General features: G+C 60.2%; 1 protein-coding gene across 23 annotated transcripts in view; it reads right to left on the reverse strand.

The window, feature by feature from the left end:
• The window catches only part of CAMK2B (calcium/calmodulin dependent protein kinase II beta), a gene marked incomplete at both ends in the record, with an annotated part of 92,395 nt that overhangs the window by 32,048 nt on the left and 36,703 nt on the right, over positions 1–23,644 (reverse strand). For all 23 annotated transcript variants that reach the window (XM_079711270.1, XM_079711263.1, XM_079711261.1 and 20 more), the window contains 2 exons: positions 2,263–2,317; positions 9,913–9,972. In XM_079711270.1, the coding sequence (XP_079567396.1) occupies positions 2,263–2,317; positions 9,913–9,972 (115 nt within the window). The remainder of the gene's footprint in view (positions 1–2,262; positions 2,318–9,912; positions 9,973–23,644) is intronic.

A 23,644-nucleotide genomic window follows, 5' to 3' on the forward strand; every position in this document is an offset into this window, starting at 1 on the left:
GGGGGCTGGCGTCTCCAGCTGACCGGGAAGGGTCTGGTCTGGAGGCCAGTGTTCTCCCTTTCCTCAGGCTCCGGCCAGACAGCATGGCTAGTTCTGGGCTGCAGCCTGGGAGAGCCCTTTCCTCTGTTCCCAGGCCTGGTCCCCAAGGCCACGTGACATTCTGAGGCATGGGGAGTGGGGAAACCTGTCAATCTCCAAATCCACAGAGCCCCCAAACTGCCAAAGGGCCTGGGGCTTCCTGAAGGTGAGGCCAACCCAGGCCAGAAACGTCTCCCCAATTCTGGGGCTACAGAGTCGCAGAGGGGATGCAGAGTGGCACAGGACGGCTGTGCGCAGGGTGGGGGGCATCTCCACGCCTCCAGTCCTCCCCCTCCCTCAGCGGCCCCCCGCGCAGGCCTTCCCTGCCCCCCCAAACAGCTGCCTGAGGCCTAGGGCTGTCCTGGATGCTGCAGAGTGGGAGTTTCAACAGGCCTGGGGGCCACAGAGGTTTGGGGGGAGGATATGCAAGGCCCAGGTCCTCCCGCCTCGTCATCCTCTCCAAAAACACCGGCCAGTTTCCTCTCGCCAGCCCCGCTCAGAGCCTCTCCCCACACCTGCCTGTTGTGTGGGGCAGCAGATTCAAGACCCTCTCACACGCGTGCACGCACTCACATGCACGAGTGTGCACACACGTACACACACACACACGCGCACACCATTCTCTCCCACCTTGTCCACTCCTGAATCACACATACCCACCCACCTGTTGGCCACCAGGGGCCCGGACATGGCCACCCTCCAGCCCGGGGGCCTCTGTATTTCCTGGAAAAGAGGCTGGTGGAACTGGGTGGGTCTGGGGGCCCACGGGGGTGACAGCAAGCTTGCCACCTCCACAGGGGCCAGGGGACAGACGTTTCAGGGCACAGCCTCAGCCCAGCAGTGGCAGCTGTGTCACAGGTCGGCCCTGGTCACCTGGCTGGTGACCTGAAGTGGTGTCTTGTGGGACACAGGGGGACCGAGACGTGGCCCAGCCCCTGCAGGCCTCTCCTGGCCAAAGGACCCTGCATGGGCCAGGGGTTCGTTCCTCAGACCTCCACGCCCCCATGGCCAAGGCATCTGTCGTTTGAGGGAGGAGCTTCCCATGGAGACATGTCCTGCCCCCATGGCCACAGCCCCCAGGCTGGGCTTCGTGGAGGCCACACAGAGCCATCCCAAAGCTACAACCCCTGCCCACCCCAGGGTCCCGAGCTGTGCTGACTCACGGACAGCTAAATATAGCACCACTCAGCCAGAGCTGTCGGGAAGTGAGGGGATGAGATCACCGCTTCTAAATCCAGCAGGATGTGAGAGGCAGCAGAGGCCCCAGACGCTCTCACTTAGCGCCACACACGCATGCATGCGTGCACACACATGCACACACATGCCCATGTGTATCCACTCCAAGTCACATGTGTACATGTGTACACGCATGCATGCGTACACCCCATAAATCATATGCACGTGTACACAGACACGCACATGTGGGTGCACATGCACACCCACAAGCCACATGTGTGTGCACAATGCACCCATGGACATGCACACACATGTACATGTCCACACCCTATGTCCACACCAACTCATATACATGTTCACACACATACACACACCACACATACACACATGCACATAAACCACACACATACACATGTTCATGTAATCACACTCATACATGCACACACTGAAACCTACACGTGCACGCTCATAAACACACACACACATGCACTCATAACACAAGGCACTCTTGTACACACCCTTCCACAAATCACATGCACGTGTACACACGTACACGCCCCCACAAATCACACACACACGTGCCCATTCATCAACATACACAAACGCATCCACGCAATTATAAACCCAGAGGCACTCTTACACACACATGCACACACGCAAATGCTCACACCAGCCGGTGGGCCCCAGCCAGGGGAAGGAAGGGGAAGGAAGACCGAGGGCCCGTTCCTCCGGGGGTACTCCCCTCCCTCCCCTCCGCCCCAGCCTCCAGCAGGCCCTTCTGTGTGGGGCAGCGGACCAGCCAGGCAGTCCCATCCCCCTGGGACTCCGTGCGCCAGCGCAAAGCCAACAAGCTAAGAGCAGAGCCAAGGGAGGCTGGCCCACGCGGCTGGGGGCGAGGCTCCCCGGGAGTCGGAGGACTGCCCGCAGGGGCTGGGGAGACCAAGGGTCCCAGCCCGGCCCAACGCTGGGAGCAGCTGAGAGCACAAGTCCCTAGGCTCCGGCACTTACAGATCGAAGACCAGGTAGTGGAAGCCTTCCTCGGAGATGCTGTCGTGGAGACGCACTGTGGGGAGGGGAGAGGCTGTGAGCGTGGGCAGCAGCCCGGGGCCTACCCACGCCACCCAGCCCACCTCCGACCCGTCCAGTCCCATGGCCAGTAGCACAAGCGCTCCAAGGAGGAGGGCCGAGGGCCTGGGGCTTCCCACAGCACGGGCTGGGGAGGGCCCGGGGGGGTGCTGCAGGCAGAGCCCAAGGGGTGAGCGTGGGCCCTGAAGGCCGGCCGCCCCCAGGCCAGCATCCAAGGGCCTCAGGGGTGTGGTCTTGCCTTTCCTTTCCTCTGCCGGAGGGAGACCCTGACCCCTCTCAGCCCCCGCCAGGTCCCCTGCTCCCACACGCAGCAGGGATGGGGCTAGGGGTGCAGGGACGAAGGCCCACACCACCAGGTCTGGAAAGGAGCCGTCCAGGGACTTCATGGGAGAGGAGTGCGGAGGGCGCCATCGCCAACCTCTCGGGCCAGGCTGAGGGGGCAGGGATCCCCGGGCGGAGGACCACCTGCCCAGGGCCCAGGGCGGCATCACTTCCAAAGGTCAGACCCTGAGCTCCCATTCCAGAACCAGCATGGTCGGTAGGATGGTGCCACGCCATGCACGCCCTCTCTGCTTTAGTGCGTTTTCTTCATCTCCCTGAGCCTGGAACAAGGGCCCGGCCAGAGTCGTGCTGATTAGGAGTTGATGAATGAATGAATGAGGGAATGAATGAATGAGTGAACAGCGAAGTGGATGTCAGCACAAAGAACACAAGCCCAGTGCCTCCTTTTCCTTGAGGTGAAGACGCGCCCGGCACTAAACAGCAGGTATTTCTAGGAACGGCTCATTTGGACACTGCCCCCCCACGTGACAGACCCTGCCTTCTGTGTCAGGAGCCCGCAGTGTGCTCATCCCGAGAGGTTACAGGTGCAGAAGCTGGTGCACAGAGAGGGTAAGTTACTGGCTGAGGGTCACACAGCTCGCACAAGGCCAAAGCAGCAGTGTGGACGGGGGCTCGGAGCCCCCACAGAGCTGCTGCTCCCCCAGCCTCGGCCCGCTCCGCCCCTCTGCTCCTTAGGCCTCACCCCCCAGCCCACCACGAGGGATGGGGCCACCAGCACCAACAGGGTGAAGAGCAGAGCCTCTCCCGGGGCCCACAGCCCCTTCCTCACGCCCTCGAAGCTGCCCTAGCTCCCAGCTTGGCTGCCAGCATCCTCCCTCTCCCGGCTCCGGGCTTCCCAAGGGCCCCACCAGCAGCGTCCTCACACTAGGAACCCCAATCTGGCTGCAGTGGCCCCTGACCTCGGGCCACGGCCTGGCGCCCGGGGGGCAGGCCCCTGCCACAAGCAGTCAGGGCATCTGGTCGCCAAGGAGAAGGGGCGTGGGTGGCTCCGGGGGGCGCCTCGGCTCACACGTCTGCTTCTCTCACCATCCCCCGCTCCCATCACTCGCTGTGATCTCTGCTCAAGGGCCCAGCGTCCAGCCTCACCCCACCCACGTGCGCCCGGACCCCGACTCCACCCGGGCAGGTCTGCAACTCCCTAACACACAGCAGACCCCCGGCTCACTGCGACCTCCTCGAGACCCCTCTTGCAAAATCCCTGAGGGACCCAAAGCTCTCCCCCTGCTGACTCCTTTCTGCGGGGGGGCCCAGCACGTCGGCCCCTCCGAGCAGCCTCCCCTGGAACTCCAAGCAAAGAAAGGCCCAGGGTGGAGGGGCGGCATGGAGGGGAGAGGTCCACCCTCCACCACCCCGCCAGCCCTGCAGACAGCGCCCCAGAGGAACCCCCCTCCCGGGGGGCCTTTCTCTCCGCCCATGCAGGGGAATCCCCCTTCCCCAGGGGAGCCTCAGGGGTCCATAAGTCCGGGGTGCTGCTGGGCCTTCCTCCTGGTGGAGGCCACCCTGCCCGCAGGCCCTGCCCCCCGAGCAGCTGAGAGGGGCTCAGGCTCCCAGGTCCTGCTGGCAGGGCCCTCGGCCTCGCCCTGGGAGACACTGGGGGTTCTGCATGGGAGTCAAGGCCACGTGGGCGTAGACACTCTTTTTAGTTAAACAGTTTTAACATTTAAAAAATAGTCATGTAGGGGCTTCCCTGGTGGCGCAGTGGTTGAGAGTCCGCCTGCCGATGCAGGGGACACGGGTTCGTGCCCCGGTCTGGGAAGATCCCACATGCCGCGGAGCGGCTGGGCCCGTGGGCCATGGCCGCTGGGCCTGCGCGTCCGGAGCCTGTGCTCCGCAGCGGGAGAGGCCACAACAGTGAGAGGCCCGTGTACCGTAAAAAAAAAAAAAAAAAAAAAAAAAAAAAAAAAAAATAGTCATGTATTACTTTAATGGTTTAGAAGAAAACCTACCTAGCATATCAGACCCGTGATTTCACAGGCAGGACTAAGTCAAGAAAGGAATTGTCTTAGAATCTAGTTAAGTAAAAACACTAAGTAAATAACACTGTGGGTGGCATACAGAGGCGGCAGATAAGTCCCAGTAATACCTGAAAGAGTCTGGCCTGGGAGCACTAGGTTAGGGGGACAAGGGGGTGGGGGAAGCCCAGGGATGCGCCTCCTGCTGCTTGGGCCACAGCTCCTCCAGGGACAGGACCCCGAGTCCCAGGCCAGGGGGCTCTCGGTGGGGGGTCCTTCTGCGCCTCCAAAGCTGCGCCTGAACCCCTCCCTGGTCCCTTGTGCCGTGAGGGAGGGCAGGGCCCTGTGACCTATCATATGATGGGCTCTGGGAAGGAAGAGCTGGGGAGTGACAGCATGGGCCCTGAGCGTTTGGAGACTGGAAACCTTTCACCTTCCCCTCCTGCACTGGCCTCCTCATCTTGGCAGGAAGTCCTCACAAGGCCATTGTCCCCCGTGGTGCCCACCTGCCCAGTTCCTGTGTGGACCATCCTGCAAGGGAAGGCAGTTCCAGCCCCAGAAACCAGGAGGTTGCCATCAATGAGCCAGGCCCAGGAGAGAAAGGATCAGCGTGCAGAGAGGAGGCTGACAGGGGGCTGAGGGGAAGCTGGGGGAGGCTAGAGGGAGGCTGTGGGAGGCTGAGGGGAGGCTGAGGGAGGGCTGGAGGCTGAGGGAGGCTGAGGGGAGGCTGGAGGGAGGCTGGGGGGAGGCTGGAGGGAGGCTGGGGGGAGGCTGAGGGGAGGTTGGAAGGAGGCTGAGGGGAGGCTGGGGGAGGCTGAGGGGAGGCTGGAGGGAGGCTGGAGGGAGGCTGAGGGGAGGCTGGGGGAGGCTGAGGGGAGGCTGAGGGGAGGCTGGGGGAGGCTGAGGGGAGGCTGGAGGGAGGCTGGAAGGAGGCTGAGGGGAGGCTGGAAGGAGGCTGAGGGGAGGCTGGAGGGAGGCTGGATGGAGGCTGAGGGGAGGCTGGAGGGAGGCTGGAAGGAGGCTGAGGGGAGGTTGGAAGGAGGCTGAGGGGAGGCTGGGGGAGGCTGGGGGGAGGCTGAGGGGAGGTTGGAAGGAGGCTGAGGGGAGGCTGAGGGGAGGCTGAGGGGAGGCTGGGGGAGGCTGAGGGGAGGTTGGAAGGAGGCTGAGGGGAGGCTGGGGGAGGCTGAGGGGAGGCTGGAGGGAGGCTGGGGGGAGGCTGAGGGGAGGCTAGGGGGAGGCTGGAGGGAGGCTGGAGGGAGGCTGGGGGAGGCTGAGGGGAGGCTGGGGGAGGCTGGAAGGAGGCTGAGGGGAGGCTGGAGGGAGGCTGGAAGGAGGCTGAGGGGAGGCTGGAGGGAGGCTGGGGGCTGCCTTCTGGGTCAAGGCCGACGGGCTCTGCTCACCGCCCAATGGGGCCCACTCTAACAAGGCTGTGGAAGATTCTGCCTGCCACGGGCGCTGCTTAATCTCTGTCACCCACAGTCCCTGGGGGCAGTGTGGGAAGTTTGAGACACCCTCACGTGCTGAGCAGCAACCTCTTGAGGCGACTACAGCCCACCAGTGAGGTGAGGGTGGAGGTAGCCTTGCCCTCAGCCGAGTCTCCTGCTGGCACGGGGTAGGTGCCCGTAAATATGCGCTGACGAGGGGATTCCTGAGACCCCAGGTGGAGGGAGCCAACCTCATGGACAGTCGAGTACAGCACAGACATGTCTGTGGAGGGCATGGCCCACAGCAGGGCCCTTGCGGGTCATGCCCGTCCCCAGACGCCCGGGCCTGCTTCCCGGGACGGGCCCACACTGCCAAGGCCGGCCCACACCTGTCTCCTCTGCCCAGGTGCCCCCTGGTCTCTGAACAGAAACTAAAGCCCCTGGGAGGGGAGCTTCTACCCGGGGGCCTGACTCCAGGTACCAGCTCCTAATGCTACAGCCCAGCCGGCAGCCAGCAGCCACCACGTGCCATCGTGCTGATCGTTGAGAAGCATTCACACCCTCTGATGGGCCTCCTTTAAGAGGGGAGCTTGGCTCCTTCACTCTCGTGTGTGGCCTTCAAACAAACAGAATAAGGCAGGGTGACAGCGTGGCCCCTCCCAGACTGTATCATAACCTCAAAAATTAAACAGAGAACCACCATATGGTCCAAGAATCCACTGCGAGGTATACCCCCAAAGGACTGAAAGCAGAGACTTGGACACCCATGTTCATGGCGGCATTAGTCACGACAGCTAACAGGCCAAGTTCCATTGATGGATGAAGAGATAAACACAGTGTGGAATATACACACAGTGGAATATTATTCAGCCTTAAAAAGGAAGGAAATTCTGACACCTGCTACAACACGGATGACCCTTGAGGACATTAGGCTCAGTGAAATAAGCCTGTTCCCAAAAGACAAATACTGCATGGTCCCCACATTGATGAGGTTCCCAGGGTGTCAAATTCATAGAGACAGAAAGTAGAATGGTGCGTGCCAGGCGCTGGGGGCAGTGGCGGGGGGTTAGTGTTTAATGGATGCAGAGTTTCCCCTGGGGGTGATGAAAAAGTTTTGAGTACAGATGAGGGCGATGGTTACATAACATTGTGAATGTACTTAATGCCACTGAACTGTACACTTAAAAATAGTTAAACTGATAAATATTGTTACATATATTTTACCACAATGTGGGGAAGGAAAAGCACTGTGTTCCTTGTTCTCCTTCCCTCTCCATCTCTGTCTGTCTCTCTGTCTCTGTCTGTCTCTGGAGCCCTGGGCAGGACCAGCTCATGGCCAGGCCACCTGTGTAGCTGCTCCAGGCCCCAGGCTCAAGAGGGCCCTGCCCTGCTGTTGCTGTTTTGAAATTCTTAATAATTTTTGAAAAAAGTCCCCAGATTTTCATTTTGCACCGATCCCACAAATTACGTGGCAGCCCCAATCACCCGGCTGAACTGCTCTTGAATCTACAGAAACAGAGAAAATCAACGCTTGTTGGTTGAGTTTTGGGGTAATTCGTTGCCAAGCCTGGACAACTGACACACTTGTGAAACACGCCTAGTCCACAAACAAGGAGACTGTGCCTCAAAGCAGTTCAGTGGCTGCTGTGGCTTTGGAGGGGAAAGGTGGGGTCCGAATGCAGATCTCTGAGCTCTGAACCTCAGCACACTGCTTCAGAAAGGAGGGCTTTCCCAGCTCACGGCCGGCTCCCCAGGGGAACCCTCTTGGTTCCTTGCAGGGGGGTTCCTGTGAGGAAGGCAGCAGCGTCTCCACTTTCCAGACGGGCAAACTGAGGCTCCTCCCCTGCCCACGCCCTGAGCACAACTGCTTCCTGAGTGAGCCAGGACAGAAAGGGGAGCCCCTCCCAGAGCCCCCACCCCGCCTCTACCTGAACGGGGTCCTGCTTCCTCTCCCGGGGGTGCAGGGCTGGGAACACTTCTGTTCAGAGACGGGGCTGGGTAGACACAGGCCACGGAGCAAGGGGCTCCCCTACCCTCCCCCAAAAGTCTCCCCCACTACTCACTCCTCAGAGAGCCCCTCCTGAGTCTACAGAGAATGTTCAGCTGAACCCCCCGGTCTCAGCTCTGCCTCCCCTGTGGTCTAGAATAAACCCCCTACGCGGACTCCAGGGACCACTCAGAACGCACCCAGAACCACACGGGGTGTGCAGGCAGGGCAGGGGGGCTTCTTGTTGAAGAATTGTCCCCGAACACCAACCCAAGAACAGCTGGTGGGTCTTCTCCCTAGTAAGGGGATTCCTGAAAATCACTCAGAATGGGGGACCCACACTTGATGGGCGCTCAGCAGACACAGGGGAGGGAGCTGGCATGGGAAGGGGTGTGGGTAGGGCTGGCGGTGTGGTGGCATCAGCCAGGAGCACCAAGAGAGAGGGTCCTCGGGCGCCTGGACCTGGACGGGCAGAGGGCCAAACGTGCCCCAGCCCAGTGAAGAGGGGGCTGGGGTCCCTGTGGACACCTACGTCAGAACCACCCACCAGGCTGGCTCAGATTCCGATTCCTGGGCCCGCTCTAGGCCTCCGAGCCAGGCTTTCCCGGGGGCAGGTCAGGAATCTGCGCACCGTGATTCCAATAGTCTCAGCCTTGAGAGTCCGTGGTTAGAAAGAGTATGGGCCCAGGCACGAGGGCGGCAGCAGCCCTGGGGCCGACACCAAGGGGCCCGCCTAGAAACGGGAGATCTGCCTTGCCCTGCACCTCGCACCTGGGCTGGGCCAGCTGCAGAAGAGCCAGCGGCCTGGAGGGGCCACAGCCAGGGAGGCAGCAGCTCCCACAACCAGCTCCGAGGACCCTGAGCCCCCCTGTGGCCCTCCTGGCCCCGTGGCCGAGGCCCTGCCCTGGGAGTGGCACGGACGTGGCTGCTGAGCACAGCCTGGCATCCCTTTTAGACAGAATCCTGGGCACCATCCCTGCACAACTGAGTCAGAACGCAGGCAAGCGGGCCCAGGAATCCTTCCTGATGAGCTCCCTGGGTGCCTCTGAGAACGTGGGCCCACCCTCCCCCCGTGCCACCCAGCTGCTTCCCGGTGTGGTCAAGGGCTGGGTCCTGGGTTCCTCAGGAGTCCCTAAAGGGACCAGAGGTGGAGAAGGACAGGCAGCTGTGCTGCGTGGACAGGGGCCGCTCACGGCTGAGGCGGGCAGGCAGAGGTTGACAGGCCCCGGGAGATCTGCACCAGCTTCCGGGGTCTAGGGTCCCAGCAGCTCCTATGATTATGTCTGGACTGAATCCCTACTCAGTCTGGGGTTTCAGAAGGAAGGGGCCTACCGTGGGCAGGGCACCCACACTCCCTGAGGCCAAGACCCAGGCTCCTGGGGCTCTATGTGCCCCCAAGGGGCAGCTGATCCCCGCCCCAGATGGCAGTTCCAGGGGCCCCGGGCTGGGGGGACGGCAGAAGTTCTCCAGAATCAGACCTCAGACCTCAGGCCTCAGGCCTCAGGCCTCAGACCTCAGGCTGGGGCTGTGCCTGGTGTGGTCTTCGGTTTCCAAACTTCTTTCTCTGTAATCAGGCCGTCTTGTGGCTTTTCTGAAGCCACGGAACATGAGGCCCCTGTGTTTTCACCAGAATCATGGATCAGACTTACAGAGTGGTGGGCAGGGACCTGTCCAGGAGGAGTCCGGCCTTGACCTCCCCCAGAGGGTTGCCCCAAAGTCCCTGCAGGAATCCCTCCGGGTCAGGAGGAGGAGATGTTTCCAGGGGCCTGAGGGTGGGATACTTCAATGGAGAAGGAAACAGACGCCTTTGGGGTCCCCCTGCTGGCTGTACCGGAGAGCTGGGACCCCTAACCCAAGGGCTACTCACCGATGTTGGAATGCTTCAGAAGACGGCAGATTCGAGCCTCTCTCTCCAGCTTCTGGTGATCTGGGGACAAAAAGGGACACGGCATCACCTCGTGGCCCTGCAGCCAGTGACACCCCGTGCCCCTCGACAGACTGCCAACCACAAGACTCACGGCCAGGAGGACCTGGCCACCACCTCCCTCAGTGTCCACCCGGGTGACCACTGCCTGCCCAGGGGACACGTCACATTGTGCCCCCCACCCCCATCCCAACCCCTGGCTGGCAGTGTTGGGCTGGAAGGGGCTGCCCAGTGCCTGGAGTGAGAGGCCCACGGGAGACGGGAGTGGTGTTCCCTTGGGGCCAAAATTTCCCCAGGTGATTCAGGAAGAGACAATGCCATCTATCAGCAACAGAACGGACAGCACCAATTTAATCCTTCACTAATTTGTCCTAATTCCAGACTCTGCAGAGCTTTCTGCTGAGGCCTAATTTGTTCTTCAGAAGCGGCTGAGGGGTTGGCAGAGCAGGGCTGTTGGTCCGCTGGGGGCGTCCAACCAGTGTTGCAGGTCAGCACGGGCCTGGGCCGGCCTCTGGCTGGACATCTGGGCAAAGGATGCTCGACCTGACCCCTACCCCTACGCACAAACCTACAAAACACAGGCCTGAATTTTGACAGGCCCTGGTGTTTATTGCAACGTCAGCAGGAAGGAGAGTCAAACCCCCAGAGAGAAGTCACCCCAGGTCAGACTGGTGCTGATCCCTTCCTCCCTCCAGCCCTGTGTCCCTCCTCCCATCCCCAAGAGGCACAGGACCTCAGTTCCAGAGGCCGGTCCCCCCGCCAAGGACCAAGTGACTTATCAGCCAGAAATTTTATCTTTCAAACAGAGGTGTCAGGAGGATTTTAAAAGCTGATGGAGATTGTCACAGTAAAAAACTAAAAAAAACACATTTCCACTGAGCGGAGAAGGCAGAAATAAATCACACAACAGAATACATCCATCAGCGTGTGCACATCACCCCAACCTCCCAACGTGAGGCCGAGTGGAAAGAGCCGCTCACAGAGGAAGACCCAAACCGCACTTCATTCACATGGAAGCCAACACGCACAGCACTGGGCACACGGGTGGCCAGACAGTTAAGAAAGGTGGGGATTCAGGATGGCAGCTGCTCCAGGGCGGGAAGTGACTGGGGAGGGGGTGCTCGGGGCCTGGGACCCCCCCGCCCCGCCCCTGCTTGCACTGAGCCCTTCACTGCAGGGGCCTGGGGAGGACATTAATACACCAGACAAGACCACAGGACCGCCTGATTCACCAGGGAACACCTGATAGCCCTCACTAGCGGGACACAATTAATGTGCTAATTACAAAATGTCCTCAGAAGCAGTAAAGCCACTCGGGCAGGCCTCCTCGGACCTGCCAGCCCATCCCTGCCTCTGCCTGGGGGGAAAGGACCCAGCCACCAACAGGTCCTCCCGCAGGAAGGGAGCCCGCTGGCTAGTGTGTGGTCAGCTCTCCCTGGGCCATGTGACAGAGACTGGGAGAATCAGGACAGTCCTGAACACGGACATACCTGTAAACACACATGTGCCTCTCCTGAACAGGAAAGGCATGCCTGTAGACAGGAATCTCTCTGGGAACACCTGGGGGCATCCAGCTGGCTCTCCCTCCTCTCAGGATGGGCACTCAAGCCTCCCGGAGATGCTAACACCTCCCTGAGCTGCCCACCCGGCTCCCGTCTGTCTTGCCAGGCCCCTTGGGAGGGCTCTGGCAGAGCCGCAGGGCAGGGGCTGGGCATTCGGGACAGACCCTCGCACCCTCCCTCCTTCACCTCCACATCCAACGCAGCAAGCACTCTTGTGGCCCATCCTGCCGGGGTGGGGGTGGGGTGGGGGGAAGGGTGGGCGGGGCACCTACAGCATCAGCAGGCAAGATGCAGCCCAAGAGTCACCATTAGGGGCGATAAGTGGAAAGCGGCCGCAAAAGAACACAAGCGGGGTGGCTTTCACTTTTCCGTCTGTATGAAGCTCAAAAACAGGCAACACTAAGCATAACCAGGTGGGTGGCGGATGGCTTTCCATATATGTGAGGCCCACTCTAGAGAAGAGCAGGGGAAGGGTTCTCGCAACATCCAGGACCGCAGCTCGCTCGCGGGGTGGAATTAGGAGGGCTGGATGTGCACGGTGGTGGGTTCGTGGGTTGTTTTGTTCTTTCATCGTGTTTTTTTTTACATTTATTATTCTGAACATTTTTCAAACTTAAAGTTGCAAGAACAGTACAAAGTACTGTTGGACCGCACTTCTGTATAACCTCGGTCCTTCCTATACGTACACTTACCTCCTCTGAAGCATGTGAAAGGAAGCCCCGCATTTTGTGTCCTTTTACCAGGTAACACTCAGTGTGTTTCATAAGAACAAGGACGTTCTCTTACAGAATCTTGGGGCAGTTACCCCACTCACTAAATCCAGTGCAGATACGATACTCAATCTAACCCACGGTCTACATTCCAATTTTGTTCCTGTCCCCATAATGTCAGAGCGGATTCCTCCTGATGTGGATGGCATCTGAGCAGCTTACCCTCATGCGGATGGGGCCAGAGCAAGGCTGGGGTCAGAAAGAGACAGGAGGCTGTAAGGCGGTGGAGCAGGGGTAGTTTTCTCTGGAAAAACTGCCTGATTGCAGTCATAAATGAAAACCAGGAGAAAAATCCATGTGGGACTCCACCTTTGGGAAGCAGATAACAAACAACTATATCTTTTTACTGAATCTTGTCACCAAGGACAGAGAGCCGCATCCAAAAAAAATCTGGACCTACTCCGAGGCATGTCTGGGGGGATAAATTATTTGTTTGGGGTCAAGAAGAGACACCATTACTCAGCCATAAAAAGAAACGAAATTGAACTATTTGTAGTGAGGTGGATGGACCTAGAGTCTGTCATACAGAGTGAAGTAAGTCAGAAAGAGAAAAATAAATACCGTATGCTAACACATCTATATGGAATCTAAAAATAAAATGGTTCTGAAGAACCTAGGGGCAGGACAGGAATAAAGACGCAGATGTAGAGAATGGACTTGAGGACACGGGGAGGGGGAAGGAGAAGCTGGGACGAAGAGAGAGGCATGAACATATATACACTACCAAATGTAAAATAGATAGCTAGTGGGAAGCAGCCGCATAGCACAGGGAGATCAGCTTGGTGCTTTGTGACCACCCAGAGGGGTGGGATAGGGAGGGTGGGAGGGAGACACAAGAGGAAGGAGATATGGGGATATATGTATATGTATAGCTGATTCACTTTGTTATACAGCAGAAACTAACACACCATTGTAAAGCAATTCTACTCCAATAAAGATGTTAAAAAAAAAAAAAAAAAGAAGAGACACCAGGCTGCCCAGCCCAGGTGCTGATGTCCACCCCATGGCCACACAGGTCACTGATGCTCCCGGCTGTCCCCTTTCCATATTGGGCCCAGCAGCACTCAGCCAGAGAGCAGCTCTGAAACTCTGCATCACAACACGTGGTCCAAGCTGGTAAGAGTCCAAGTGTGTACATCACATCAGGATAGTAATTGCTTCACTCTGGGTGGCAGAATTACGGGTAATTTTTATTCTTTATATTTTTCCCCCAACTTGCACAACAATCTTGTGTTACTTTTATCATAGGGAAAAATATTGGGTATTTTTAGAAGTTTGATCCTGTCTCCAGTGAGCACAAAGCCACTAGTTAAATATGATGAGGGTGTGTCATAAAACCCGCTATGGTAACATTTGCCCTGAAATTAAAAATCTAAGCTGATATTCCATGACCTCCGATGGGAACCAGAAACCACAAGAAGGGGCTGGAGGAGGAGGCTGTCCCTCTCCGGCCCAGGAGGCCCATCGCGGGCCCAGCACGTGGCCATGTGAGGAAGAATCCAGCATCCTAACTCTGCCCGCATCCTATGATTTTCTTTCTACAAAGTTGAGGCATCATCTCTGAATGTCCAAATAAACATCATAAAACCCACCATAGACATGGTGGGTTTAATTTAACCCAGTCTGGTTGGCAGGAAGTGTGTCCTGGCTCTAAACCACCAGTGGGAACCTGGGAGGACACCTCCACCCCACCGCGTCCCCCAGCGGACAGCAAGACGTGGGACCGGCCAGCAACCCTGAGCAAGCCCTGTGACCTCTCAGAACTGCGCACCTACATATCCCTGCCAGCCTCCCCCCAGGACCTGCCTGGACTCAGAAGACCACGGCAGTGACCACCAAGCAGGCCCGTGGAGAGAATGCAGTCAAAAGGCTGCCCATCCCACCCAGGACCCATCAGCACCCCGGGCACCCCAGCCCAGTACCCCCTCCTGAGGGAGGTCCCAAGAGACCTCCTGAGCAGCCAGACCCTGCCCTGCCCACCGCAGTGATGGGCAGGCAGCGGGTGACCCCAGGAGGGGCCAACCAGGCACCTGCCAGGGCTGTGGAGGCCACGGTGCCTCGAGCCCAGCCAAGAGGCTCGAAAGGGCCCTCCCAGGGCTGTGGCCTGGTGCCCTGAGGGTCCGGGTGCCCAGAGTTGCCCTGAGGCCCAGGCACCTGTTGCTCGTGGCCCTGCTACCACATCGGCTGGCGTTTTGTTACGGAACATTGGTACATGTCTCGGAACGTGAGCCACACCTGTGCAGGTTTGAACGCAAGGACGAGTGAGCCCCGAGAACCCACCCCACTGACACCCCCGTGCATCCTGTCCCCAGAGGGCGTTGGGCCCCCTTTCCAGGGTCGGTCCCTGCCTCACCCCTCACATGCCCTGCCTCTGGGGTCTGAGGGCGACCTCTGAAATAGGACATGGAAAAACGGGGAGCCAGGGAATGAGGGCACAAGCTAAGCTCCGCGCCAGCCTCCAGAACCCCACCCTGTCAAGGCGAGACCTCTCCGCCCTCCTCCCCACAACGGACCCAAGGCCAGCACTGACCGTGTCCTGGGGACCCAGGGGACACCGGTCCTGGGTCCCAAGAAGCAGGTGCAGCAGTGCCATGAGCCCTGGGGACAGCAGAGTCGGGGTGTGGGGAATGGTGCTGCCTGAAGGAGACTCAAGGGGGGACGCCGGAGTGGGGTTTAGGAGGAGCTTGCCATTCATGGGGCACAGACTCGGTTCTCACACCCCCTCTGATGTGAAGCTCTAGGGAACTCCTGAGTTCAGCCATCTCTTAAATGCTCGGGTGCCTTACGGATCCGCACCCCACATGGAGACCAGCCTAAGTGCCTGCGGGCCTGTAGCCAAAAAGCGACTGTCTTGTGGCGTCTGGGGCAACCTGACATGCACGCAACACTTACACCTGCTCCCACGAGGGGGCCGGCAGAGGCAGAAACGAGCTATTTATTTCTCCCAGCAGAGAAACACCCCATCGATAAAACACAGCATTCACTTATACTCTATAAAAGCGCTTATCAAACAAAACAAAAAGCACTTTACTCAAAGACACCAGCTACACTGGACCTGCCATCACCAGCTGTCACCCGCCTGAGCTCCTCTCACAGCCCCTGAGGCTCCATACCCTCAGCTCTGTAGCCCGTTCCCCAGCAAGGCAGGACCTGGAAGCTTCTGGGTGATTCTGCCTTGATCTCTGTGCAGGCCCACCCTGCACTCTGGGGGTCCCCGAGGTGTGGTGCCGGGTGACCCGGGAAGGGAGGTGGCCCCGTGCAGCCCTGCACACCTCACGCTGGGTGCACACCCCACACAGGATGGCAGTTCCCAGACCCCAGGAGCCCCCAGGAGGTGGGGAGGGGCCCGCTTGGGGCTGTCACTGTGCCGTGGCTGGCACACACCACTGCAAAGGGGATGGGTCAGGGGACCCCAAGGGGCAGGAAGAGACAGGCGCTGCCACATGTGACCACAGGGGGGCGCTGTCCACTCACTGTACACGTTAACTTTGACTTCCATAACTCCCCTGTGGAATGGCAGAGAGAGACTCACACCGGCTCTTCCCCGCCGCGAACTAACTCATCAACAGGGCGGGTTCTCCCAGGCAGGGACCCCCAGGTGGGGGCAGCCTGAGCTGAGTCAAGAATGAAGAGGTAGCTGCTGAGGGCAGGGGGGGAGATGCCGCCCTTGGAGGTGGGAGAGGATGTCCGTGGGCCCTGCTGCACCCTGCAGGGTGGGGCGCACGGTTGAGAAACAGGCACCCAGAGGAGCTCAGAGTCCCCGAGGCCAGGACTGGACCCGAGGCTGGTGGCCACCCTCACAGCCCCCCAGTGACGGCCACCTTCCCAGCCGCCACCCGCTCCCTGGCTGTGGATGACTCACAGCAGAGCGGAGCGGTTGGGGGTGAGAGGAGTCAGGAGAAGGGCAACAGGAGGGACGTGGGTGGGCGCCTGGCCCCTCGCCAGCTGCCACGAGCGCCAGCAGTGCCGTCACCGGCAGAAGGACACCCGCCAGGCGCCGGGCCCGGGCAAAGGAAGGACGGGTCGGCAGGGGGAAGACGGGAGGCCCAGCCGTGAGGAGGGGCTGCCACCCTCTCCCCAGGGCTCGGCCTAGGACAAGTGCGGCCACGTCCCGGGAGGTCTGGAGTAAGGACAGGTCAGGCTGGACCGAACATGAGACCCCGCGTGGAAAGCCCACACCGCCTGGCATGTGGAGGGCTTCAGGAACACCCTCTGCTCCCCGATGCCTACTGGACCCCCCTAGCCCCTGGGGCCGGGCGGGCTGTGTTCACTGGGGAGACCCCACCTGCACAAGGGTCTCCGCGGGCTTCTGCAGTACCCCCCACCCACCCACACTGGCTGGAGGACGACCTGGCCAGGGAGAGCTGGGGACGAGGGGATGGCAGAGGGCTCTGCTGGGGTCCTGGCCTGGGACATGGGAGGCTGGGACTTGTCAGGGAACCGGCTGGAGATCGTGGGCCACCGTGGCTGCTGCCCAGGACACTCCGCCAAACTCAGCTGCTCCTGGACCCCGAGTCACCAGGGATCTGAGCGTCAGGTTGGGGTCAGGCCCCCGCCCCGGGGTCACCATCCATTTCTGTACTGAAGCATAGATGCCCACCCCTTGTGGCCAAGGCCCCAGGGGAGAAGGATGCCCCCAGGGAAGGGGTGGACAGGGCCGGCTGGCCCTCAGCTGGGGAGTGTGGGAGTGTGCGTGTGGCCAGGCCCCAGAGGGTGACATGTCTACAGAATCACCTGCCTGAACATGCAGCATGGGCGTGAGTGTGCGGCTGGAGGACGGCAGCTGCGGGGAGTCCAGGCAGCAAGCCCCTGCCCTTGGCTGCCTCACCTGTCCTCACCCGGGTGGATGTGACCAAAGGCCAGGGGTCCTGCACCAGTCAGAGACAGTGCCTCCCCTCCCCCGGGGGGGGGAGGTCAGATGCCCACCTCAGGAGGTCTGAGGACAGCCGTAGCCTGCAGGGCTGGGGGCAGCTCCACGTCCCATCCTGGCTGTCCAGCTGTTGGCTCCAGAGGGCGGGGGGCTGCCCAGGCTCCCGTTCCTTCCAGGCTAACCCAGCAGTGAACCCAAACCAACATCGTCAAGCTGGGGCGTGGCAGGCTCGCCTATGGGCCGGGCTCGGGTGGCCACGGGGACACTGGACACAGGGCCCTGAATGGGACCAAGCCTTGTTCTCTGAGTCTGTTTCCCATGTGTGAAAAGGGTTGGGGGATGTCCCCAGGGAGAGGCCACGGAAGAGAGGAAACCCCAGCTGCCGGCCCCTCCCCGCTGCCTGCCCACAGAGCTGGGCACCTGGCCTGTCATCCTCGCTGCTTTTCTTGCTTCCCTCCTCCAGCCTCCGTCCAACACGACACTCAGGACCCCAGCAGTTGTCTCCTCTCCAGGGGCTTCTATTCTTCCAAAGGGAGGTGGGAGTCCGCGGCTGCGCTGGACAAGGGCAAGGACCCGTTGTCCCTAGGTGACCCGCGCCACTGGGCCCCGGGATGCATCATTCGGGGTTCCCTCCTCTCCTTCCCACCCGTCTCCACCGCCTACGCCATCGGATGGCACAGAGAGCCTTCTAGAACCTTCAGAGGCTCACGGACATCCAGATCCCACTTCATGCGGGTTCCTGCTAATCACTGTCCAGCATCAACTCCTTAACTCAGCGTGTCCCAAAGTTGTCAGAGTCCAGGGGAACAGAGCGCGGGAACACGGGCCGGAAGCTCTCGTGGTTCCAAGCTGCTGAGTCAGACTCTGACAGAACATCCTGGACGTTCACAGCAGCCAGCGGAGTCCACAACAGAGCCCACGGCACCCTCCAGCCTGTGCACCTCGCCCTACCACCTACAGTCCTGCCCTCAGGGTCCCAGGAAGGGGGTGAGCAGGCCTGGGGGTGGGTGGACCAGGGCAGACAGAGGCCAGTTCAAGTGTAAAAGCACCAGCACCTGCTGACCCTGGAGGCTCCGACCTCAGCTTCATCCCCTTTCTGGGCGCAGAAGGGACAGACTGCAGGAGAAGACAGGACTTTCGGGAAGGACGTCCCCAAGCCAGGGCCTCGGTGGCTCTCGCCTCCTGACAGGGCTCACGGGGCTGGCACGTGTGGGGGCGACCCCAGGGGCAGCGCAGGGTCACTGTCAAGGGTACCAGCTGGTTCAGGAGCTGGAGGAAGGTCACAGGGGAGCATTGCCCTTTGACCCTGGTCGCTCCTCTCCTCCAGAGCACGGAAGTGTCTGCGGGTCGCCAAGGAGTAGCCTCTGCTGTCTGCTCTTTGGCTCTTCACAGGCCCCACAACCTGCCCAGGGCTCCCCGCGAGGTAGGGCTGTTATTAACATCGCCTCCAACTTTCAGATGGAGGACGGGGCACAGGAAGGCCGTGGGGTAGGGCATCGGAGCTGGGCCACCAGCCAGGGGGGCTGGCGTGGAGGCCTCAGCCACCCTATGGTCTTTCCCCTGGGGCTTCTCAAGGCTTCAAAGGGCTAACATGCTTGACCCCAGCCTGCTCACCCAGGGAGCATCTAGGGCCCTGGGGGCATCCTATCCTGCTCTGCATCCAGCACTGGGGTCCCCAGGAAGGTCCAGTCACGCTTCAGCCCCTGGCGGGCACTGGCAAAGCCATGATTATGAAAAGAGCGGCTCCCATGGTAGCCTCTTGTGTGTGCTTTCTTTTTAAAAGGCGGCACGCAACCAGCAATGATGACACCAACGTCACCTGGCAGCCACACAGCCCAGGGAGGGCACCTGTGTGGGTCCTGTAGCTGCCACTGCCTCGTTGGGATAAAGAAAGGGCCCTCGAGGGGCACGGACAAGCCGCCAGGTGTATGGGAGCTGGGCTAGCGACCTGCCGCTCCCCACACCGCAGCGCTGAGGCCTCTGAGCTGTTGGCTGGCCACGTGGTCCCCAGAGCCCTCACTGTGCGGTCCCCGTGGCCCTTCAGCTGCTCCTCCACGGGAACAGATTCGTCCTCTTCAGGCTCAGAGCCGTCATCACCCACCACGGGGCACAGCTCAGCTTTGAAACAGACGTGGCATTTCATGATGTAAGGCCTGAAACTGAGGCCCCGTGTGATGTGCTACCCTGATGTCCGGTGAAACCGGGGGGGCCCGAATGGCCTAGCTGTGGGCTCCCCAGCCCGCTCACCCAGCCAAGCAGCCTTCCTCCCAGGCAGACCAGGAGCAGACCAGACCTATCCCCAGGTGGTGGCCTCGGTCCCCTGCCAGCAAGGAATTACTCAAACAAGCAACCACATCCCCCTGGGGAAGCCAGGGGCACCCCACTCTCTGGTCACCACGAAGCCTGCCTCCCTCAGTCCGCTGCTCACTCTGCCCCGAGTGCACCCAAAGTGGCCTGAGTGACATGCAGTGTCCTCCCCGGGCTCTGAGCCTCTGTGATACAGACTGCTGTCCATCTCAGCTGTCCGGGGTCCCCATCCTGTGTTTGGTCATGCCCACGACCCTAGGGCGGGCTCCCACGATGACTAACAGGCAAAAAGGAGGCGATGTGAATAAAAATGACTAGCCTCTCGAGTCCTCAGTTTTGCCAACTGTAAAATGGGACAGTATCACCCTCCAGTACAGTAGGGCATGGTGACAGCAGGAGCCCACCAGTGGCCTCCTCCTTTCCTGCTTCCTTCCCCAGCCCGTGCAATAGGTCCTACGCCGGGGGTAGGGTCCCATCACAGCGCACCCCAAGATAGCACCCGTGACACTGCCACAGCACGGCGTGCTTTCCAGGCTAGGGCATGGCCCCCAGAGGGTGCAGGGCTTATTCTGTCAGGGTCCTACAGAGACTCAGCAAGGCCTCTGGGATGCCTCCCTCCCACCAGCCTCCTCCTTCCACCTGTAGTTACTGGTGGCCCAGACCACCGCCTCCCCACAGACCCCTCCTCCAGCTCAGTTCTTGAGTTGAAAGCACTCTGCTCCCCCCACCCCTTCATCATGTTCATTAGGGACCTACTGTGTGCAAAGCACAGCCTTGGGCTCAGGGAGGGAGACCCAGAGGTCCCTGCACCCCGCCCCACCCCACCCCCCGGAGCTGGGAGACAGGCTGTGCGGAGACAGAGAGCCAGCCTGCTGGGAGCCGGGGGCTGCCGAGCTGAGCAAGAGGGCGGGGGCCAGGAGGCTGCGGCCACTCTGGCCAGAGCCCAGGTCCTCAAACCTGTGGCTGCCCCTCTGACCCTATGCTCACCTCCAGGGGGGCCCTTGGTGCATGTGGGGTGCGCAGGGCTGCCGGTAAGGACCCCCTCCAGATTTGGGGAATGACAGGAATGGCTGATAAAACAACCCCACAAGGGCCCAGGAGTTCATAGAGATTTCCTCCCAGTAACCCTGGACCAGTCCACCTTTTAGGCGCTGCCACCTCCCCACCCTCTCTTGACCCTCTACAGCTCAATGGGGTGGGCACCGCTGTGGCCTGAGTTCACGGAGCATCGGTATCAGGCCCCCCAGCCCGTGGGACTCAGGGTTCACAGAGGCAGCCGTGCCCCAGAAACAGACACACCCCAGAACCAGTGAACAGGGCCACAGAGCTGCCACATTCTCCTCATAGGTGAGGCCACCAAGCAACACGGAGGGGGTGTCCACCAGGACCCCTGCCCACACAGCCTGGCCTCCACCCCTTTTCTCCTCCTCTCCTGCCTTCACCCCAGATTGGGGAAGTTTTGACTTAGCCTGTTTGAATAATGAATTAATGACAAAGACCTCTTCTCTCAACAACTCTGTTTGGCATTGCCTGATAAAACACAAAATGACCAGTTAAATCTGAATTTCAGGTAAGCAACACGTTTTTTTTTCATATAAATATGTCCCCAATTCAGATAATTTTCTAATACAAGTATGTCCCATGCAGTTTGGGACATATTTGTCTCCAAATATTTTTCACGGCCTATCTGAAATTCAAATTACTTCTAAATCTGGCCACCGCAGCCGGTTCCCTCATTGCTCCCCCATCCTCCCCCTGGCATGGGACTGGGGGGGGGTGCCCCCCGCCCACAGGGCTCCCCAATTTTCCCTCTTCCTCCCTCCCCACCTGCAGGTGGGCGCCCCCAACACAAAAACCCAAGTCCTGGCAACAGAACCCGGGAGGGATGGGTCTGTCCAGTTAAAGACTGACCCTGGGGCAAAGGAAGGGACCCTCCGACTCCACCCACCTTCCGGGTCCCTAGGAAGACCCCTCCCACTGCCCAGGGTCCCCTGGAGCCCCGATTCGAGAGCAGGGTCGACCAAAAGCTGGCTGGGGGTTTGGGACATACTTATTCTAAAAAAATATCGTTTATCTGAAATTGGGACATTATACAGTGAGGCCCTGACTCCGCCCCTGGGGCGCTGGGAGCTGCCAGGGAGGGGCAGGGGCGGGGCCGCGGAATAGGCGGGAGGGGTGCCCAGGCTGGGGAGGGGTGCCCGAGGCGGGAGGGGAGGGGAGGGGAGCCCAGCGCCCGCGGCGCATGCTCAGCCGACCCTGCAATGCGGCGCCGCGTCCTCCGGTAACCCAGTTCCGCGGATTCCCCGGCGCCCGTTATCCTCTGGCTCGGTCGTCTTCCCGTGTGTGGGTCGCGGGGGGCCGACGGGGAAGCGGCAGCGCCGGCTGCAGCAGGAAAGCCCCCAGTTTCTGCTGGGCGAAGGCTTCCGGGCAGGTTTGGCCGGGGTGCAGGCTCAGCCCCAGAGCCCCTGGAGGCCAGACAGCTCCGCCCTGTCACAGCTCCGGTGCCCCCCAAGGCAGAAGGGGCCACACAGGCCCTGCGGAGGGGGTGGCCCCAGGTGAAGGTATCTGAGGGCAAACTGGGCATCAGCCTGGGGGCGGGAGAAGGCTCAGAACTGAGCCGCAGATCTCATCGTCTGTGGCCTGTCTCCTCACCTGAGCCCCACCTATGAAATCAGCCTCCCACCTGTGAGGTCAGCACCACCTGTGAGGTCAGCTCCCCACCTGTGAGGTCAGCCCCCCACCTTTGAAATCAGACCCCCACCTGTGAGATCAGGCCCCTACCTGTGAGGTCAGCCCCCCACCTGTGAGGTCAGCCCCACACCTGATCCACCCTGGGTCCTCCGCAGCTGGGTGAAATCCAGAGCCGCCCGTGTCCCAGGCTCTGCTCATTACGGCTGTGGGATCCTGAGCACGCCTCTGCTTCTGTGGGATTCGGTTTCCTCGTCCGTGGAATGGGGCGCCCACCACCGACCTCGTAAAAACTGCTGCTGAGGGTCAGGACACAATAAATGCCTAAGCCCTCGCTCCTGTGCAGGGTCCTTCCCCCGAGTTCAGCCGCAGACCGGGGTCATTTCTGGGACACCTGCTCCCTGGACACTGGGGGCCAGTAAGTACTAATGGAGCTGGAAATCCTTTGAAGACTCTCGTGCCCGATGACCTCCTTACCCCCCCACCCCGTCAATTAATTTTCCTCTAACTGCTTTTGTTAACAGTCGTTTAATAATCTCTCATTATTCAGTACATTCACAGCCTCTGAATGTCTCACAGTCCTCTACTTAATTAAGTATTAAAATAAAAAAAATCTAACTCTTCCTGCCGTTGGCACAAGCTGGGTGTAATCCGCAGTGTCCTCGTGGCCCCAAGAACTGCCAGCTACCGGTGGGACAGTGTTTCTGTGTCCAGCACCAGTGTCCTCCTCCTGCTGCTCTCTTTATCCCTGGAAGCCTTGAAGGACTAAGCCTGTCTCCTCAGCCCAGGAGTGGACACCCCCCCTGCAGGGCTGAGCGAGCCCACTCCACACTGCACTGAATATGAAGCCGGCACACGTGGGGCCTCCCCTCCGGCCTCTGGGTCCAGTCTCCACTTCCTCACCCTCCCTCTTTCTAGGGCACTTGCCTGGCATCCTCCTCCCCACCCATGGGCCGCTCCCCTCCACCCGTGCCTTCCAGGACGACAGGTGGGGCAAGCATCTCTGAAATGGCCTTTCTGGGAAGGGGACCGGTCTGGCGTCAGGCCTCTCTGCTGGGAGCATGTTGGACCCTGCAGAACACAGGTGCAGGCTGCACCTGGATCACCAGGATTCAGGGAGGAGCAGTGGGCTCCAGGCCACCCCTCCCTGCTTCCCCACCACCCTCAGGCTTCACCATGGAGCTCCTCCTGAAGTTGGACCTCCCAAATGCTCAGGTGTTCAGTGACCAGGGGCCTCCCCTGCAAACCCGACCCTGCAGCAAACCCTCTTCTAGACCTCACTCCACCCAGCCCCTATCCCAACTTCACACCTGGGAGACTAACCTCACTCCAGCACAGACTACACATCTGCTCATTCAAAATCCATTCACTCGAAACATTCATTCATTCATTCAGAAACATGGAGAGCTCACCACCTGTCAGGGCCTGAGCACGGTGTGGAAGACACAGTGGTGAATGAAACAGATGAAGTCCTGGCA

The sequence above is a fragment of the Hyperoodon ampullatus genome, assembly GCF_949752795.1.
Source record: "Hyperoodon ampullatus genome assembly, chromosome: 9".
Classification (NCBI taxonomy): domain Eukaryota; kingdom Metazoa; phylum Chordata; class Mammalia; order Artiodactyla; family Ziphiidae; genus Hyperoodon; species Hyperoodon ampullatus.